Source organism: Tauraco erythrolophus, chromosome 4, assembly GCF_009769465.1.
Source record: "Tauraco erythrolophus isolate bTauEry1 chromosome 4, bTauEry1.pri, whole genome shotgun sequence".
In the NCBI taxonomy this organism is placed as follows: Eukaryota; Metazoa; Chordata; class Aves; order Musophagiformes; family Musophagidae; genus Tauraco; species Tauraco erythrolophus.
Window position 1 is genome coordinate 67203999 of NC_141468.1, and position 19835 is coordinate 67223833.

Genomic DNA, 19835 nt, shown 5'->3' on the forward strand with positions numbered 1-19835 from the left:
GAAAACAAGGCCAGATCTTAAAAACAACACCTCTCCACTCCTCTTTTCTTTTCTTCCCCGCTCTACCTCCTCGCCCCAGCGGCGCAGGGGAACAGGGAATGGGGGAGTGCAGGTCAGTTCATTCCATGTTGTTATTGCTGCTTCTCTTAAAGGAGAAGGAGTTCTTACACCATTGTCCCTTGCTCCAGTGGATCCCCTACTCACGAGGAAAATCCGCGAACTTCTCCAGCGTGAATACAACCCGCAGGATGCAATCCTTCCCCATCATATTGCTCCGGTGTGGGCTTTACCATAGTCTCGGATTCTTAGGGAGTTGTTGCCACTCGCTCCGGCGTGGGTCATCACACAGACTCTAAATGCATCTCTACCTGTGCCCATGCTTCATGACTGTCCTCAGGCTCAGGCATCTCCTCTAAACAAAACACCTCCCCACCAACGGAGGTCATCCCACGGACTCTAGATGTGTACTGTCCTTAGGCCCAGGCATCTCTTCTTCAACGTGGGTTCTCCACGGGCTGCGAGTGGGTCCCTGCTCCACCGAGTCTGTCCTGGCTGCAGGGGGGCTGCCTGCCATCTTGCCACCGGTTGCAGGGGAAACTCAGCTCTGGCACACCTCGTCCCGTTCCATCTTCTCTGACCTGGTGTCTGTGTGGCCATTTCTCTCAGGTCTTAGTCCTCTCTGGGTGAACTCGGCCCAGTGGGCACCCCGGGAGCCGGGCTCTCCCCGAGTTCCCCAAGCGGCTCCACTGCCGCCATCCTCAGTGGGTGGTGCCGGTGCCCGGCGCAGGCAGCCACCCGGCTGGGGAGCCAGGGAGCAGGGGCAGCGCCCCCCTCCCTTCTCCTCGCTCCTGGGCAAAGGCACACCTTTCCGGTTCCTTTGTCCCAACGCAAATAGGGCAATTCGCAGAGGCACCAATTGGCTCAAGCCCCGAGGGGGATGGGAGTCTGATCTGGTGGGCAGCTCCTGCCACCAGAACCTCCCCCCCCCGCATCAAACCATGACACAAGGCTATGGCAAGGATATGACAAAACAAAACAAAAGAAGTCCTGTTTCTGTCCCTTCTCCAGTTTAAGAATTCTAGAAACCAGTCCACATATAACCTGGTTAGCACCAAAGCAAGACATACAAGAATATCTTTATGGGAAAGGTTGAATCCCATTACTGACTTCTGCAGGGCTTCTCTGCAGCCCATCCCTGTGATGGGACTGATGCTGGCAACTCTCCAACAACCTGAATCTTATCTGTCAGCATCCTGGATATGATCCAGTCTGGCAGTATCTGTTGCCTGCATTTCAGTTTGTTGTAAGTTTGTTTTGTCTGCTTCTAAAGTAAAAAGGCTAGTCAACTAAGCTTTCTTTTCCCCACACTTCATTTCTTTTCATTTTTTTCCTTCCTCTCCTCCTATACTAATGAATATATTTCTCCTTGCTCCTGAAGTCTGTTCACCCTGGTTCTCCCAGTAACTCATTAACATTCTTCTTTGTGGAACCCTTGCTGGTATCCATCATACATAAAACCCATGAGCCAACTGGCATAACATCCTTCATTAAAACTACCAAGAGTGCTTTGAAGCTCAGCAAGATGGACAAGGCTGTAATCAGCAGCTAAGATTAAAATAATGATTTATGTTTGGGTTCTAAAGAAGCTGTTTGAAATGAATGATCTTCTTGTCCCAAGGTAATGAACTGTGCAGGTGAGACTGCAGCATATTGGTGAAGTTGAAAGGAGTTTGGTCAATAGGCTGCTTAACAACCCACACCAGTAACAGCACCTGACTTAAGAAGTGCAGAAATTATATTTTAAAAAGAAATACTTGGGCTTTGGTTCCTTCAGCACTGTTAGATCTTACCTTTGGAGTGTAGGAACTGTAGAAGGTCTTACAGAAAAATAAGAGTTAGGACAAAAGAAGGGCTGAGGGAAGAACAACTTCTTTCTGTCTCAGTATTCTAAGCCTGATGAAGCCAAGGGCAGTTTCTCCTGATGATTCACATGAATATAGGGCTGGATCTGAAAACTGCATTTGATTTTGTGGTTCTTTTTCCCCTGTCCAGCTGAGACACTGGCAATGTGAGCAATGCGGAATTTAAATTCTACCCAACTTGGAAAACAAGGAAGGGGTTTTAATGAAATGTATGCTTCAAGGTCTGAACATAGAGACTTCTTTATGGACTTAAACGCTTTGTTACAGAATCTTTAGTGCCACGCTTTATGACTTGAAATAAGAAAGTGCCTCTGTTACTGTCCATGACTTAGTGGAGACCAAAACCACATGAGCACTGCTGATAGATAGATTTACATTGATTAAAATCTTCAAAACAAATCGGCATACTAAGGCAATTCAGTCCCAAACACATAAGTTGAGACCAATCTCATGACCATCCTCTTCTCTCCCAGGTTGTTATACCTGCCACCAATAGAATAAAACCATGATTTGGGTCCTTGGTGTGTGAAGTATCCCAAACAGCAAGTAATAGAGTTGGCGTGTGATCTGCCAGGTTAGCTGAAGAAGGAGGAATCTCTGAAAAGCTTAGGCCGAGAACTTCCTTTTGCTTTTCAAGTCTTTCGCTGTTTGGTAGGACGCAGGCTTTGTCATGTCTTGCAGCCACCCAGTTTGCTTTCTGATTTCAAGGACGTACAGGACTTTGTCAGAGTTCTTTTCCTAAGTTGGTTGTGGTTGCTGAAAAAAGCCCCACCTGGACTTATAGTGGAGTTTGCTGAAAAAAAGTGAAATTTTAAAGCTTTCTCTTTTCCTTCCTTATTTTTTTTTCCTTTGCTTCTTTCCTGTTTATTTTGCAGACATATTGCTAATGCTACATTGGCCATTTTGAAGGGAGAGACAGTTCCACTCGATGTCTTGCAGATCAAGGTAAAAGTATCTGCTTACCTGGCACCTAATGTTCCTAAAACTTTTCTACTCTCATGTTTTTGTGTTTACATGGACTGCTTTTCCTCTTTGTAATGCTGTCATGAATTTTGGTTTATGATATCAGCAGTTCTGGTGGCAATCATTTCTCCACTGTATGCTATGACATCAGATAGTCTAAATTGGAGAAAACACTAGAATGCCTGAACATCTTTTTTTGAGGCTCAGAGAATATTGATGAATACAAAACTTACTAACACCAATATTTCTGTAGAAATGCTGAGAGATAACAATAGCTGTCTGAGCTGATTTAATGCATTCATATGTATTGTGGAGTTAATAGCTTTCTTTCACAAACTGAAAAATATGAAATGGGAAAACCTTTGACTATGCCCTATGGTTTTTGAATATTATTTTTCTGTTATGTTGTAGAATGGACATTTCTGCAGCAAGAACTTAGTGTCACAGTGCAGAGCTGCTTGCTTTTGGTTGACTATCCACAGAATGAAATGGCTATTGCTGGGTGTGCAGTCAAACTCAATCAACCTGTTCAAAACTTCACCTCTTATATTCTTCTTTGGGAACAGATGGAATGTATAATACTTAAATTCTGCTTAGCTTTATTGCAGTTAGCTATTTATCATGCCTCTTCTGTGAAATTTCACTTCAGGGATTAATCAGAAATCAGTTTTTATATAGAAATGATATTTTTCTAGCTGAAAAAAACCAAACTTGGAAACAAGATAAGAGAAAGCAATTTTGCAATGTTTATTTTTCTTCGCAGGGAGAAAAGGAACAGCCTGTGTTTGCAATGACTGGTTTAAGATGGGGATCTTACAGAGATGCAGGAGTTAAAGTTAGCAAGTAAGAAAATACTGGTTTTTGAAACAGCACCTTTTTTAGCATTTGTTGCCTAAAAAGACATACCCCTCTCTTGTAGAGGAGTCTTTTCTGAGTGTAGGCATTTGACAGACAGAGGTACCCACTTTTGTTAGGTCTTGTCAGCATTTTTGTCATTTGAAATAAACACTTATTTGGTGCTGACCTGTTCTTTTAAGTATTTACTTTCTGCTTGCCTTGTGGTGCCCACTTCTGGAACTTTATTCAGTGAGAAAAGCTCTCCCGTGAGTAAAGTCTAAGTAAAGTAATTGGCCATTGTTCTTCATCAGTTGCCAATGAAAAGACGCACACAGGCTCTGTAACTCAATTCCAACAAGGGACATCAGATGCAGTAGAAATGCCTTTCAGTTCCTGCCAGAAATGGCATGGACTGTGCTGTCTGATGACTGTTCTCTGAACGCTAAACTAATAATTGTTGGGTCTTCTCCAAATGGACATTTAATATGCCACTGTCTATCAAATGACTAGTGTTATCTGGTGAAGGAGCAGCAGGGCCAAAGCAGTTCACTTCTCAGACTATTATGGAGGAATTGCAGCACATTCCTCTGCTGCACAACCATGCAGAAATACCATGTGTTTTGTGAACGAGCTGCCTTTGTCGGGAAACAAGAGGTAGCAGAACTCTGGAGTCTGACTGGCAGATGCTTGAGCAGGATTGAGAGGTGATATGGAATGGGGGAGATGCAGTAAATGGCCAGGGTGTTTGTTCCTGGGAAGCAAGGGACATGCTTGGTAGCTTGTGTAGGTTCTGTCTTGGCTGTGCCGCAGGGTCTCCTGCAGATTGCAACCCCAGGATTAAGGAAGTGCACTTCTCTCCCCCTGCACTCTCACTGGGTTTCCTGTGCATGTGCTGTTTTTTGCCTAGTGTCAGCCATCATATCTTTTCCTGCAGCAGTTCCTGTTCATAAGGGTCTTTTGAACTCAGTGCTGGAGGCACGACAGCACCTTTTGTACTTGGGGCAGTGTGAACATTTTTCAAACCTCGTTCTCTGCCATTAATGCTTTCAAACACACAGAAAACATACGCAGCTTGGAAAGCACTTCAGCCACAAATGAATGGGTGCTCAGAATGTGCATGGGACAAGCACCATGTGTGCTTGTCCTGTTTTTGCACTTCTTCTTAAGCATCCACTTTTGGTCCCTATCAGAGATGGGTTATTGGGCTAAATGAACATTTGGTGTATTCCAGTATAATTGATCTTATACTTAAAACAAGACATCTACTGTGAAGAGAGTCAAGCCATAAGCCACAGTTCCAGAAATTTGTATGGCTATCCCTCTGTTAAGCACTGTCCTGTTGGAGACATGGTGCTGTTTTATGTTTTTGAGGTTTTATTATTTTACAGACAATTTCACAACTTGATGAGAGTGTTGTGACAGTTGCACATCTTAGTAGTTAATGATACACTTAAATCTGCAGTACTCTTGGGCTGATAGTGTTTAATGTGCTTTTTTGACCTTCTTTGGTGGAAGACAGTGATCAAAATGTGTGCCAAGCCTGCCTAAATATAGTCACATCTTTATTAGATTCCACACAATACTTCATGGCTGGCAGGATTTTTATTTTGTAAAACATTGATTTTGATCTTAGAATCCTTTGGGGCGAATTGATGTTTGCTGGCTCTGTTCTTTTGTCACTGAAGCGGTTGATTTTTGTTTGTTTGTTTCCTGCAACCTCATTCTTTATTGCATATTGTGGAGCTGCATCCCACCAGCTGTTAGACCACAGACCTTTAAATCATTCCCAGTTGTGTCACATAACTAGGTAAAATTCTGCTGCTGAGGTGTCACGCTGCCTGTAGAGAAGATTGCATACTGCATTTTGGTGATCTGTAACTCAGGAAACGGATGTCACTGCTGAGCTGCTAGTGATATTGAGAGACTATCTTATAGTATCACAAAGCTAAAGGTTGTAGGGGAGCACTAACTTCAGTGGCAAACAAGTCTGTGCGCTCTGACTTCACGCAAGATTTCTCCCTTTCCCAATATCAACCCCTTAGAAGTTTTATCTGTGTTCTTTTTTCAGGTACTGGTATCTTGGGCCACTGAAAACCAAAGCAGCTCACTTTTTCAGCACATTTAAGGTAAAGAGAATTGCGAGGCAAGTGTTTTTGAAATTGGGAAATGAAAAGGCTGACTATGCTTTGCATAATTTAACTGCAAGTTTTTGTGAAGGGTTCTGGTAACAATATAAAATGGGAGTGAAACTCGACTTGTTAAAAAACCTACCAATTGATAGACTTAACTTCTGAAGAGGGAAAGGGATATACTTAAAAATATAAATTCTTCACTGGAATAAAGGATGAAATACTTTAAGGAATACTTAAAAATATAAATTCTTTACTGAGGATCTGTTGCTGCAAGATCACCAGGGGGAGCCAGTAACCACCTTTGAAACTGGAGAGCAGTAGTGGTGCTGAAGATAACCATTGAAGTGCTCTGTCACCTTTTCTCAACCGTCTTTCTTATGATAACATTTCATTCTGATTTATTCATCTGGCAGAAATGTCTATAATTAGACTGCTCATGCATGTTGATAATCAGGCTTCCATGTGTAGTAAAACGAAGATTAGTAGCTAGTATCTCACCTTAGACTTCTCTGTTGCTTAAAATTGATCCTGGAAAGATTAAAGTTTGACCTGCATGAAAGGTGAGACATTTTCATTCACATGCTTTTCCTGTTCTCTGAACATATAAGGACCCTCATGAAAGCCTGTGGAAATACCCAAGAGCTGGTACGATAGAGCAGATTGTGCAGTCCAGCCATGCTGTCTGTGATAGTGCCAATGCTGCCTTGTAGGAAGCTCCTGTAAAGGGGAGTTAAATTGTAGTGCATCCGCATCCATGAAAGATTCTGCCCCACCTCCCATCCCTGGGAAATTAGATGATGATTCTTTGTGCTGACATTCCAGGTAGAAACCTGTTCTTCACTTCTCTCCAGGCCCTTTCTCGCTTTTGTTGAGTCCTTAGCCTCAGTTAGTGGCAGTGATAGTGGATTTCACTGGTGAGCTATTCACTGTACATGAAAAAGATCTGTTTATCCTGCTGAAGGTTAAAGAGAAGTGCCCGCTTTTTCTGCTATTGAGATAGAAAAGTTTCTACCTGATCTCCCCTCATTGTGCTATCCATTGCTTTATGTGCCTCTAATGTTATCATTTTGTTAGTTTCTGTAAGAAATGAATTCAGCCTGTTGAGCTTCTGGCTTGTCTTTGCTGCTACGCACTTCAGCTTTTCTCATTTTGCTGCAGCTGTCCTTTGAAATAGGATGACCTGTAGCTGAAAACAGTGTAAGGAGAAAGAGCTCACCTCTGATATTGGTAGAGACATTGTTATGAGTGTTATCATCCCTCTTAAAATATATAGGCTTAAATTATCACAGTATTGCTTCTTTTCCCTTTAATCATTAATACTTATTGTTCGTGTATTGCCCTGCTGGTAGAACCTCTGATTGTCCTGTTTATTATGTGAGTATGATAGTGGAGTCTTTCCTTGCTCTCAGAGGTGTAAGGTGAATTAGCTTAACAACCTGGGCTCTATGGTCCAAAACCGCTTCTAAAGTCTTGCGCACAGAAAAATAATTGTATTGAGTAAATGTGGGTGCTGGGCTGGGTTGTTTCAGTATATGCATTTAAAAAACAATCATATTATTCCCTCTGTAAATCCTATGTTTTGAGCATTTCAGAAATTATTTTTAGAACAAAATGAGAGGAAGCAAACTTTGTCAGCATCTGGAAATATTTCAGGAGCGAAAGGTCCTCTGTAGCCTGTCAGTTTCTGGCACTGGAGTCTGAAATATCACCGAGAATAATGTGTTACTTCTTTCCACACACCCCCCCCAGATGCTTTGTAAAGCTCACCTGACTTGCCTTAAGACCTGTTGTATTGCTGTCTATAAGCACCTGACTATAAGGTCAGATCCTGATTGTTTGAGTTGTTGGAGAACAAAGGCCTGCCAGGTTTTAGTGCCCCTTGGCTGCATGCAGCACTGTAGTCTTTGTTTGCGCTAGACCACGCTGTGCAGTTGCTCTTTGAGGTTGCCTTTGTGCCATGCAGAAACCAATTGTGCTTTTAAACATTAATGTTGACCTTGCTGGTCTTGGTTGTTCCCTCCAGCCAGAAGCAGCTGTGTCAGCTTGCCACACGTCAGCAGCAAAGAAAACATCCCTTTACCCTCTGCTTGTAGAGAGGAAAGTACCTCACTTCTGTGCAGGGAAGGAGCAGATTAGTAGACTTGGGAACTGTGGGTAATCTTTTCCAAGCTGCAAAAAATGTCATCTCGTATGTACTGGAGGCTGGAGACTGATAAGGTAGGCTGAAGCAGTGGCAGGATTTGGATAGCTCTGAAGGAGTACTTGGGAGCACAGAATAAACAGGCTGAAGGACTAAACAAAATAATCAGGTAGGTGCTCAACAAATGGCCCTGTATCTTCTATCTTTCCTTTCTGTGTAAATCCAAGGAATGGCCTCAGAAGCATCAAGCTGCTCTCCTGTATCTGGGTCCAACTGAGAGACCTCCAGAAGAGCCAGAGGAGAAACCGTCCAGACCTCCTTTGTATGTGAGGCTTTACAGACGACTTCGGTTATACTGGTCTTCTCCTCCAAAAGGTGAGGTGTGTGAATTTTGGCATAAACTCACAGACAGGCTTTACCTCTCTGAGTGGAGGGGGGTTCTGCTTTACTTTTCTGCTCTCTCCTTGTTTGTTGTTTGTTTTGTTGGTTTTTTTTTCAATTAATTGTTATTAATTCTTATTTATTAAAACCATGACTTTGTCAAGATAGTTACAGCTCTATCTGCTGGAAATGGAACAGAGTAGTTCTTGGCAGTCTCGTAAACAAAAGTGCATTTGTAAGGAACCCAGGGCACTCCCTGGGCTCACAGTTGCTTGCCATTGCTATGGAAGCCTCCATAGGTGATACTTGGCGTTTATGAGTGAGCTTCTTGAAATCTTTCTCCTGTAGAATGGCTACTTAGTGGGGTGGCAAGAGAGAAGCAGCCCTTGTTTTCCTAAGCAGGGGAAGTTGCTGACAGAGAGCAACAAATGTTACTTAAAAGAGAACAATAAAACTTGGGCCATGCAGAAGCCTTAAGTTCCCTTAGTACATTAAATTTCTTTCTGTACCATAAATTTTCTTCTGTGTGCTCTGTGAGCCTCTCTTGGGTTGGGTTGTTAGCTAGGCAGTGCATGTGGCAGGCTGCACAAAATACACGCTCCCCTTCCTTGGTCAGTCTGGTGTGATGCAAAGTCCTTCTCATTCCTTCTTGGCTCGCAGAGGTGATTTAGACAGAAACAGGAACTAAGTGACCTGTGTGCAAGAACTGAACCCTGGGGTTTTCTTCTGTAGAAAATAATGTGTTACCACAGCATCCTGAACGTTGGATTCCTGATTTTTTGGTAGCAGCACTTCAAGTGTTTCTAAGTGTTCCTGTAGTACTAGCCCAGGAAGTCTGTCCCGGGGCATAAGGACTCACAAGGCTGCCACGTAATGTGCTTGGTAGTCTTTCCTGCTACTGTGTGAATGCTGGTGGTATTTTTTTTTCCTTTTCTTCAGTACTCGCAAGCCCCCTTTTCCTTTTTTAAGATTTTGACATTTGAAAGAAACAAAGCTAGTGGTCACAATGGGTTAGAGTGATTTCTGTGGCTGGCATTGATATTTCATGCTTCATAGCAGTGAAATGATGATCTGTGTAATTAAATTCCACTTAATGATATCTTCTCTGCCGGATTCGCAGAAATCCCCCAGGAGGTAACCCCGGAGGACTGGGAAGAACTGAAGTTATCCACCATTGAGCTTTCCATTGCAACTCGGAATAGGCAGCTTGATCTGACAGTAAGACCATAGTATAACTGAAGTCTAAATGCTGCCCACCCACACAGCTTTCCTTTCTTGCTAAACTGTTCTTGTGCCTATGTAAATAAAACTTTCTATTCCATGCAAGGAGGGGTGCGTGGCTGAATCCAGGAATGGGCAAGTTTCAGAGCTAGTGTAAAAGCACTGGAGACCCATGTAAAACTGGGATGCAGTGGGATCAGGAAGAATTTGTGTAACGAGAAGGTTTCGCTAGCCAAACAGAAGCTTTAGGGATTGCTCAGGAGAAAACAAGGCAACAAAATACGTGCCCCTTTCCTTCTTGACCCATGGGAGAGTGATTCTGTTTTATCAACTGCTTCTGGAAGGAAGCTGAGCCTGAATGTCTGCTTGGAATTGGTGGCATTTACTCTCTCTCTTTTGGCTTGCAGAGCAAAGAGTTTAAAAGAACTGGGACTAGAGAAAGCACAGGGGCTACACTGAGTTGAAGGACAGGCAATGCAGATGGTTGTGGAGGAGTAGAACCAAGAGAGCAAGGGAACTGTTCCTGTCATAACCTTGTCAGCATGCCCATGGTGTTCATTCACTGTTTTAAAACCTGTCTTTGGCTTATGTCTGTGTTTTGGTGCAATTTTATTGCTGTGAAAACTATTTGGATAGATGTCAGTCTTTAATTTTACTGCAAAATGCTAACACAGTGATCCTGTACTGGTGAGCTGCTCTTCATGTCTTCCTCATGGCTACAGGAAACCACTGCCACTACACTCAGATTAACAGGAGGTGTTGAACTTACTGCAATGTGTTTCTGGCTTAGAAGTCAGGGTATTTAACACCCTGAAAGTTTGTATTATATTGATATGTTATCTTCATAGGATCAGAGAAAAAAAAACTCCAGGCAAATCTAGTCTTAAAAAATTTTCTCCTATTTTCTCCTTGGAATTTTAGTTTCTTCTTCATCAGCACCTTATGACATGGACCACCAGTGTCCTTGTAATGGTAGAAGCTAGACAGAGACTACCAGGGTATTTAATTTTTTTAGTGGTTTCTAGATGGCCCTTGAACAGAACAGTTTTGGTCACTGAACTGAATTAGAGTCAGTGATGTAAAGTAAAACCAGACCTACCAAGAATTGAAAAACCGTCTCATAGCCATAGGCTAGCCCTCACGTCCTCTACCCCTCACCCTCTGCCTTTGTGCCTTCAAGATGCACTTTAATACTGGTATTGAACAAAGAAGTGACGTAGGGTTCTCAGGTCTCTTGCATAGCCTAGAGAAATGGACAAGTTTATGTCAGGGCAGTTGTACTTTTCTGTTCCTAGAGCTGGAAGTAGCTTGATACTGCATCTTTTTTTCTACAGATATAGACCCCTTGTAACTGCTTTTAACTCCTGCTCTCGAAGCCATTGTCCCTGTAGCCATCAAAGCTGAACAACAGCTCTCTGGAATCAATACCAGGGCATGTCTGCTGAGTATTGTCAGCCGCTCCTGTCTTTCTGTCTGACCTCAGATTTCATGCCTAGGCTGCCCTGCTGAAGAGAAGCTGATAAAGCCGTACGAGTGGGGCTCAGACAGTGCCAAGCCTACCTCTGCAGATACAGCAGAGGAATAAAACAAATTATACTAATAGATGCATTTATTTTTACTTTTGTCATTTTGATTGCATCTGCACTAGGACTTTTGCCAGGGTAGAAATGTTAAAATAAATAAATAAAATAAATAAAAAATGAATTGCATCTTAATCAAAGTTGCTTTCCCAGCAAAAGCTTTACTATATACTTGGTTTAAGGGCAGGCTGTAAATAGAAAAGAAGCTAAGTAAGGAGTTTAAAGGAATGATATCAAGAACACTTTGACTTCCGATTTGTATTGTTTAGAATTCTTTTACTGTAGTGTTTGGTGGCTGAATGTTGCATCATTTTACTGTTGCTTAAATTCATGAAAGATGCATTGATTAGAAATCTTCGTGAACCAGAAGTAAACTTCAAGTGATCTGCTGTTACTGTCTTTAGTAAGTGTGTAAAATGTAACAAGAAGCCAAACGTGTGAATCATTATTTTACTTCTGGTGGTATTTATTGTTGAATAGTCATCAATGAGAAATTACTATTTGTAATTTATAATCCAAATCTTAGGGCGAGAGAGGAAAAAAACGTGAAACGCAGAAATGCATTTTCTACCTCCTTTTGTGGGACGAAGGACTGGGCATTTAGTGAGCGTATTGCAGTATCATGGGTGTGGCATTTTGAAATGTTAACTGCTTGATTTCTGAATCTTTTTTTGCGTAGCGCACTGAAGACTTCATGGATATTTGCATAGAAGCAGATACTGTCAGCAAAGGACAGTTTGTAAACAGAGGGTGAGTATGGGAAGGCTGCAAAAAGATGACCATCTCTGAGTTAGCACACTTCTCAGAATGTCTTGTATATTTTTATCTGATTTTGTGCTGCAAAAGTTCAGAAGCAGAGGACTGCAAAGGCCACCAGTTAGTAATGCTTCATGGGGATTACTGATTTTGTTCTTTAAAATTCTTAACTAATTTTCTCTTTCTGGAAACAAGCCAGAGCAGTCTACCTGGACCCCACTGCTATTGATTGGTGCTACTGGGATAATACTGTCATAACTGAGTTTTATAGACAGCCATACAGTCTTATCCCCCAGAATTTTTTAGCCCTAGCTGCTCAGTGGATTGAGAGACAGGTCACAGAGCTGATAACGTTCATACTAGTGGTACCTGGAATTTTAGATCGCTGATTAAGACAGGCTCTGCTTCTAAATGAAGGGCTCCCTTGACCCAATAACTCTTGTGAGAAATTAGGTCTGAGCTGGAAGAACTTTTGGAAGATGTGAATTTAAACAGGGACTTTCAGCAAATGTAATTGTGCTGCTTGCACATGTACTAAGAAGGCTGCAGGTATGAAGAAGCAGCATGTAGAGGAAATGTGAACGTGTATTGCTTCCTTTGTGCTTAGAATGTTGTCTTGTAGTGCACTTGTTCCTCCTGTTCTCACCAGGTGCAAATCTGAGCTGCTTTTTCCAGGTCCTCCATACAGTCTCTCTAGAAAATACATTGCATCTTCAGTGCAGTTTTTACCAGCAACAGATATTCCTACTAAATCCAAGAGTGCTCTACTGCATGGTACCTTTTTATGTGCTAATACTGTTTTCTAGTCTTAGAGCTCCCTCTAGTGGAAGCAATGGAAAGATTTCAAGACGTTTTTCCCTACTTGTCATCACCCTGCTAATTCCTGCATGTATGTTTTAATTATGATACTAACAGCAGCAGCAGGCCCCTTATTTGAGCATCGCATGAGCCTCAGTGGGTATAGGATCTTCTGACCTGTGCATACACAGTAGGTCAGGATACCACCTGCAAATGCTTTTAAATTGCATGAGCCATGTGGACCATAGGTTGCTTGGGACTGAAGTCTTTGCTTTGAAGGCTACAGAAGGAAAGGAGGAGGAGATTTTCCCATTAGCAGCAAGAGGAATCTGGCCTTTTCAACGAGGGAGACAAAGGAGATTCTATGCTGGGTTCCTGGACATTTTGCTAGCAGAAAAATATGTGGATGAATTTGTGTGATTTAAGGGAGGGGTATTCAAGTGTACACTCGCTGTAAAGAGCATCTCCCATGTGGACTGGACAAGCTTCACACAGTAGTATGTCACATTTTCTGACTGCAATTATAGTGTCATGCAGAAAAAGCTTCTGATGAGAGTTAATATGCCCTGCTGACTAGAGCTAATTAGAAGCAGTACCAAAAGCTTTGAGCTGCTCTTCAAGCAAAGTTCAAAGAAACAAGCTCTTTTGATTTAATAGTGCCCAAAAGTCTGGAGGTAACAAAGAAAGAGGAAGAGGAGTGTATGGGGTGAGGGAGCAGTGGGAGAGACTGGTTGGTCCTACAGAGAGGAGTCAGAACAGAAAAAATGTGCCCTGTTTTTGCAAGGCCAAAATCAGGGTGTTCAGAGAAAGCTCTTCACCGCACAGTGCCCTTTGGCAGCTACGTTTGAATCAAGCCCGTTATTAGAGGCAGGCATTGCCTAGCACCGACAGGGTTTGTCTTTGGAAATGTGTGGTGAAGCTCTTTCTTTTTCGTCTCTTTTCATGCATAGTTTTAAATTCCTCCAGAATCTGGGGAGTTGAAAAGGTTTTTAGGGAAAATACCTTATCAGTGCAGGTATCAAAGGTTTTTGTATATTGAAGAGGGCACTGGCACGAGCCGATCAGAACTGATAGATCACACAGAGGAAACCACGCATCCAGCAGGAAACTACTGTGCTGGCTCAGGCAGGGGTGGTGAGGGTGTGTGCATCAGAGTGCTGGAGGGCAACTGCTGTTGGATTTCAAAGAAAGGCATAGGTCATCCCAGGTGTATAAAAGTGCCCTCCGGCTGTGGATCAGTTTGTGTGAACAAGAGCATCTGCAGCAGGTGTAGAGCTGATGTTTAAGACAAGGTGAGGGAAGAACAGGTGGTTATGCTGTAGCACTGGAGGGAAGGAGAGCAGGGATGAAAAGTCTAGCACTGGTAATCCCTGTCCTGGTAGCCAGCTTAGGTTCTCTATATATGCAAGTGTGGAGAGCTGTCACTCCAGGACATGAATACAGTAACCAGCTACTTTTTTTTTCTTTTGTTAGGGTCTTACTCTGAATCATTTCACACTGGCTGCTTCTGGAGATGAGAAGTAGGTTAAAATTGTGTGTGTTATCTGCAGCAGGTGTTTTGGTTCTCTTTTTGCCTGTATTTTTGTAATTCAGCATATGGAGTGGGATAAAACAATCAGTTGAAACTGTTGCTGTTAGACGTTGGTCTTGCTTCTGTTTCACTTTGCTGTCTTGTCTTGAGTAAGGAGTGGAATCAAATGGAAATGGTTTCTGATCCTTTTGTACTGGGTCACTAGAGAGGCAATCACTGTAAGTGGAGTTGTGTCTATTTGCTTCTACCAGCATTCTCCTTTGACTGATCTTTAGTTCCATGTCTTCTCTCTTCTGAGCTTACCTTGACCTCATCACTGCATCTTTATAGAACCTCAGTTACCTTTGTGGACCAAAAAAATCGACTTCCTCACCAGAGTGCAATATCTAGGACCTTGTATGTTAAACTTTGAGCAGGTTAAACTTTAAGCAGGGAATCTTGCTGCTTGTTTGTACAGCGCTGTACAAACTGGCAGTATTGCATGCTATCAATGATTTATCATTTATATTGCCAGGAGGATGTTTAATTCCCTCACATTCACTCATTAATCTTTTAGTATATACATATTTGATTAAAACCAAACTTTCCACAGTTAATATTGCTTCTGTCCTTCCCTGCCCTTTCCTTTGGTATCTTAGCTTTTCTTCCTTTGTCTTTGATTATTATCTCCTGTTTCAACCCTCTTTTCTCATGTTCTTTCTCTGAGATTTTCTGTGATTTTAAGAGGTGCTTCCATTCCTCAGGGCATAGGAGGCTTGGTGTGTAGGGAGTTTCTGACATGTTTTTGGGCAGTGTTTAAATACACTCTTCTTTCATATCAGTCTGCAGAATAAACAGGAAAGGTGGGGACAGCTGGTATTGCCTGTTGGAGGAATATCTGTGATAATTCTGCCATGCTTGAGAGCTGTGATATATTAACACTGTAACTCTGTGCTGTCCCCTTTGCTAATTGTGTGTTGCTGTCTGTCTGGAGAGGGGCCCAAACTGAGGGGATACTGCCTGGGGTGCAGAGTACCCTTTGTCAAAGTTCAGCCAAAAGGTTATGTGTGTTTTCAGTCAGAAGGCCAGAGGTAGGTCAGCATACCCAAGAGATTGTGCTTGGGAAAAGGAATTGCAATGCACTATTCTTTAACAGTTGAACCAGTGAGAGGACAGCAACCTAAGTCTTGAAAAAGACCACATGGCACTTGCACCACCAGCTTTCTAAGACAGGCACCTGCCTTCTATGTGCTACCATTTGACATCCACAGGAGTAGAGAAGTAGCACTTCTCTAAGTACAGTATGTAAATACCAATCTCACACGCACCAGAAGAGAGAGAGAAACTGACAAAAAGATGGCATATTATTTGAAATGAGTAAAATCATAGAATCATAGAATGGTTAGGGTTGGAAGGGACCTTAAAGATACGTAGTTCCAACCCCCCTGCCATGGGCAGGGAAATCCTCCACTACACCAGGTTGCCCAAAGCCTCATCCAGCCTGGCCTTGAACACTTCCAGGGATGGGGCATCCACAACTTCTCTGGGCAACCTGTTCCAGTGCCTCACCACCCTCAATGTAAAAAATTTCTTCCTTATATCTAATCGTAATCTCCCCTCCTTCAGTTTAAATCATAGAATCATAGAATGGTTAGGGCTGGAAGGGACCTTCAAAGGTCATCTAGTCCAACCCCCGCTTCCTTGTCCTATCACTACATGCCCTTGTAAAAAGTCCCTCTCCAGCTTTCCTGTAGGCCCCCTTTAGGTACTGGAAAGCTGCTATAAGATCACCCGGAGCCTTCTCTTCTCCAGGCTGAACAGCCCCAACTCACTCAGCCTGTCTTCATAGCAGAGGTGCTCCAGCCCTCGAATCATCTTCGTGGCCCTCCTCTGGACTTGTTCCAGTAGCTCCATGTCCTTCTTGTGTTGGGGACTCCAGAGCTGAAATGATGATGTTCTGGGGGTTTCTTCACAAGAATGATGTAAAAGCAGCTCGTAAGAAACTTCATGCTGACTGGTGTTGATGTGAGAAGAGTGGGGAGGGGTTGTTTGGTTTTTTAAATGGTAGTTTAGTGGTTCAGTATAACTGATTCTGTCAGGTTTTTTGGTTTAGGGTTGCTTAGGTTGCTGGTAAGTTATATGAGTGCATGGAACATGAAGAGATGGTAGTCACTGATTGCAGGAATTTGACAGTTCAGCATGTAAGTGAGGTGCACAAAACTGCTGTGTGTTCAAATACACAAAACTGTACATTCAAATATATTCAGCGAGCCTCAGAGCTAAAGCTGGTTGGAGGTTGTCAGTGCATACTGTTATATGTATTGACTGCAGCAGAAGAGAGAATGTCTATTTTACTTTCTCTCTGTTAAACTCACAAATAGTTCTATATATACATAACCTCTAAATTTATCAAATGCATAGCGATTTACCAACCCACAATGACATGTCATCCCTAAAGATAGCTGTTTACAAGAGAAGCATCTCCTTACCTTACCTCTCTTTTGGTTTGAACAGAAGTCAAAAGATGCATGATCCACATATGTGCCCTGAAGGGAGTCGGTGCATCCAAGCCAGCAGATGCATCTTGCAACTTCCAGAGGTGAGAAGCTGACGGAGCTGGAAAACTGTCACTTTATTTCCTTGTACCAGTTGATGCTGCACATTAAGAAATGCCTACTCCACATCCGGGAGGTTGATTACACTGCCAGTGAGACACTCAGTTCCTCAGTGCAGCAACTGGGTCCCTGGGCAGGAGACACATACTGGAATTTCTGAAATGGTGTGTAAACCAGAGGGGGAGCTTCATTCTGCCAGTAAATAGTGGCAGACCTTTTATGTAGACAGCGGTAGTGGTTGTGAATGGTGTCTAGCTCAGATGTATTGCATATGCACATCTTTGTAGTACTGATGATGTGTCTACGTTTTACCCTGGAAGAGATCATGCTGTAGAGAAGAAAATAAATATTAGAAGCTTTATGGAGACCAAGGAGAGTGAGACAAGGCAGGGTGGCTCAGATCTCTATAGGGAAGTGTCTCAAAACTTTGAACAGATGAGGCTGAAAAAGAAGCCAAAACTGCATCTGTTTATGTAATTTAGACTAGTCTTTTCTTGCCTTTTAGAAAGAAGATGCTGTTATTGCAGCCTTGGGGAGGACGATTTCTTGTCTTTACAAGGACGTGAAATCAATCTCATAGATAATTTTTATCTTCAAGTGATCTATCTATCATTCAGCAAAATAATTCCATGTTAAGGGAGAAAAGAACATGCCAAAAGGTGAAAAAATCTGTTGCTACCAAGTGGAAATTGTTAATGATGATGTCATGATTAGCTGCATCCTAATACGTGCATCAAACTCATATCATGGCAATTTTGTACTTAGCCTGGAGTGCTGGGCTAAGTACAGCCGAGCCATAAGGATTGTGGTATAAAATGAGCCGTTCATACTGCAGCTGCTGCTAAGATCTTCAGAGTATGTGTGCATAGCTTGTAGCAGTGCTGTTTGACCTAGCTCTGATAAAGGAACTTCAGACAGCTCAGATGAGTCTCACCAGCTTTGCAGAGAAGCGGGATATGTTGATCCAGGTGGACTGCTGTACCTCTGACTTCCAGAATCTATGCTATTTTCTCTAATCTGTGCTGTTCTGGTGTACGAGTTCCCCTGGAGCTAGTTTGTGTACCCGTGTAACAGCCCTACCTTCAGTCAAGCAATTGCAAAGCGGTCACCAAATTTGTTTAGGTAAAGTCAACTTCCCATTTTGATGAAAGGTTTCAATCATTGGTGACTTTATCAGTGTTAAAGAAAATGCTTAAGAAAATTCTCCTGCTGACTAATTCCTGACCCATGAATTACTTTGCATCTCACGTTTCAGATCAATATAGTAACACAATACCAAAAGGTGTTTGTAAATGGATTTAATAGGAGTTATTTAACAGGCACTTCTGCAGATTAGCTTGTGTCACCACTGGCAGACCAAGATCTAACTGCATGTAATTGTAGTTCCAATAGCAAATAATCCTTCAGTATAAACAATGTGGGTCATTAAAGCTCCCTAGTATTTAATTATCACCAATTAGCAGCTAAGTGAGGTAACATCTTATGCAACAGACTCTTAATATGTGGTGTGAAATATAGTTCTTACTGTGTTGTTGAGATCAAATGGGCTGGAAGGCATAGGAGGGGGTAATCAACTCAGCTAAGTATTCAACTGTAGTCTATTAGTAAAATCAGGTATCAGTATTAGAGCATTGCTGAAATGTTATGTTTGATGTTGAACCCTGATCAGCACTGTTATCTGTACACAGGGCACTGAGGGATCCTTTGGCATTGATAATGAGGAGTATGAAGCTATGCCTGTGGAGGTGAAGCTATTACCCCGGAAACTCCGGTTCTTCTGTGATCCCAGAATGAGAGAGCAGATGCTCCAGGCAGCAGTACAATGAGAGTTCATGTCAAAGGGGCCAGTGTTTACCAGTCTTATCAGTAGCACTTCTCTAAGTACAGTATCTTATCAGGGTCTCTTCAAGGCACATGAGATCTCACTAACTTGATTAACCCCACCAGACTAATAAGCCATTTGGCTATTTATATGTGCAAGGTACTTCCATTGGAAGTGGCTGATTTGGCTAGTCTCAAAAGGGTTAAAAATGCAAATGAAAATTCTGAGAAATGCATGTTAACTTGATGGCTTTTTTTTTTTTAATCCCAAAGAAGTCATCAGTGTTCCGTTTACAGCACTGCAGGCTGAGTGCTGTGTGCCAGATGCTACTGCTTTAATGCAATTGTATATTAAAGTAAAATGAAAGCATGCTCGTCCATGTGTTTTAAGAGTTTAGGTCTACTTTACCTATGAATAAATCTCACAAAACTTGAGATCTTGGAAAAAAAATATTTTTGGGGAAGTAATGCTAAGGAACCCTATGAAATGTTGGGATTGCTACATTAAAACAGGCGGTTGCTTATCTACTCTGTCACAAAATAAAATGGAGATCAGTGATACAAAGCTTCAAAGGAAGTTTAAAAATTCCCCATATATATCTGGATAAGATATTTATGTTATTTTTTTTTCATCTTGCCAGATTCAACAGCAGAGTTCCGGTTAACAGTATAGTAGAAATACATTCCTTTGATCAAGTTTAGGTATATTACACAGAAGCAAATTGGAAAATGTCATCATTGACTCAAAGCTGTATGAAGTACATGTGGAAAGACTCTAACAAGCCAAATGAGTCTTTTTTTTTTGTAAGTATTCCTTTTATTCCTGTAGTAGTATAACACAAATAAGGGCATCCAAATAACTTCTATTATTCATTGTGTCTGGTTGCTCTTCTCTAATTGTAAACAGTGCTCACCACTCCCTATGCAACCTCCATCCCCTTGAGCCTCAGTACCATAATTAGTTTTGTTGCTTTTCTGAGCTTTTGTTTATAGCTTTGCTTTAATTGCTGAAAGGAAATATTATTGACTTAGGCAAGGTTAGCTGTTGCCCTTCTTGTTATAACTTACAAGTTCACATGATTGCCTTGCTTACGGGAAGGAAAAAAAACATCCTTATTCTTCTTATGTGGTTGTTTGTACGTAGTCCCCGTGTTACACT

At 42.1% G+C, this 19835-nt stretch overlaps 1 protein-coding gene across 2 annotated transcripts in view; it reads left to right on the top strand.

The window, feature by feature from the left end:
* AGK (acylglycerol kinase) overlaps positions 1 to 19004 on the top strand; it is a 41761-nt gene extending 22757 nt beyond the window's left edge. For both annotated transcript variants that reach the window (XM_086610369.1, XM_086610368.1), the window contains 8 exons: positions 2798 to 2867; positions 3649 to 3728; positions 5791 to 5848; positions 8222 to 8369; positions 9496 to 9593; positions 11856 to 11926; positions 16755 to 16839; positions 18544 to 19004. In XM_086610369.1, coding sequence (XP_086466495.1) covers positions 2798 to 2867; positions 3649 to 3728; positions 5791 to 5848; positions 8222 to 8369; positions 9496 to 9593; positions 11856 to 11926; positions 16755 to 16839; positions 18544 to 18681 — 748 coding nt within the window. In that variant the 3' untranslated portion in view covers positions 18682 to 19004. The remainder of the gene's footprint in view (positions 1 to 2797; positions 2868 to 3648; positions 3729 to 5790; positions 5849 to 8221; positions 8370 to 9495; positions 9594 to 11855; positions 11927 to 16754; positions 16840 to 18543) is intronic.
* The last annotated feature ends 831 nt before the right edge of the window (positions 19005 to 19835 follow it).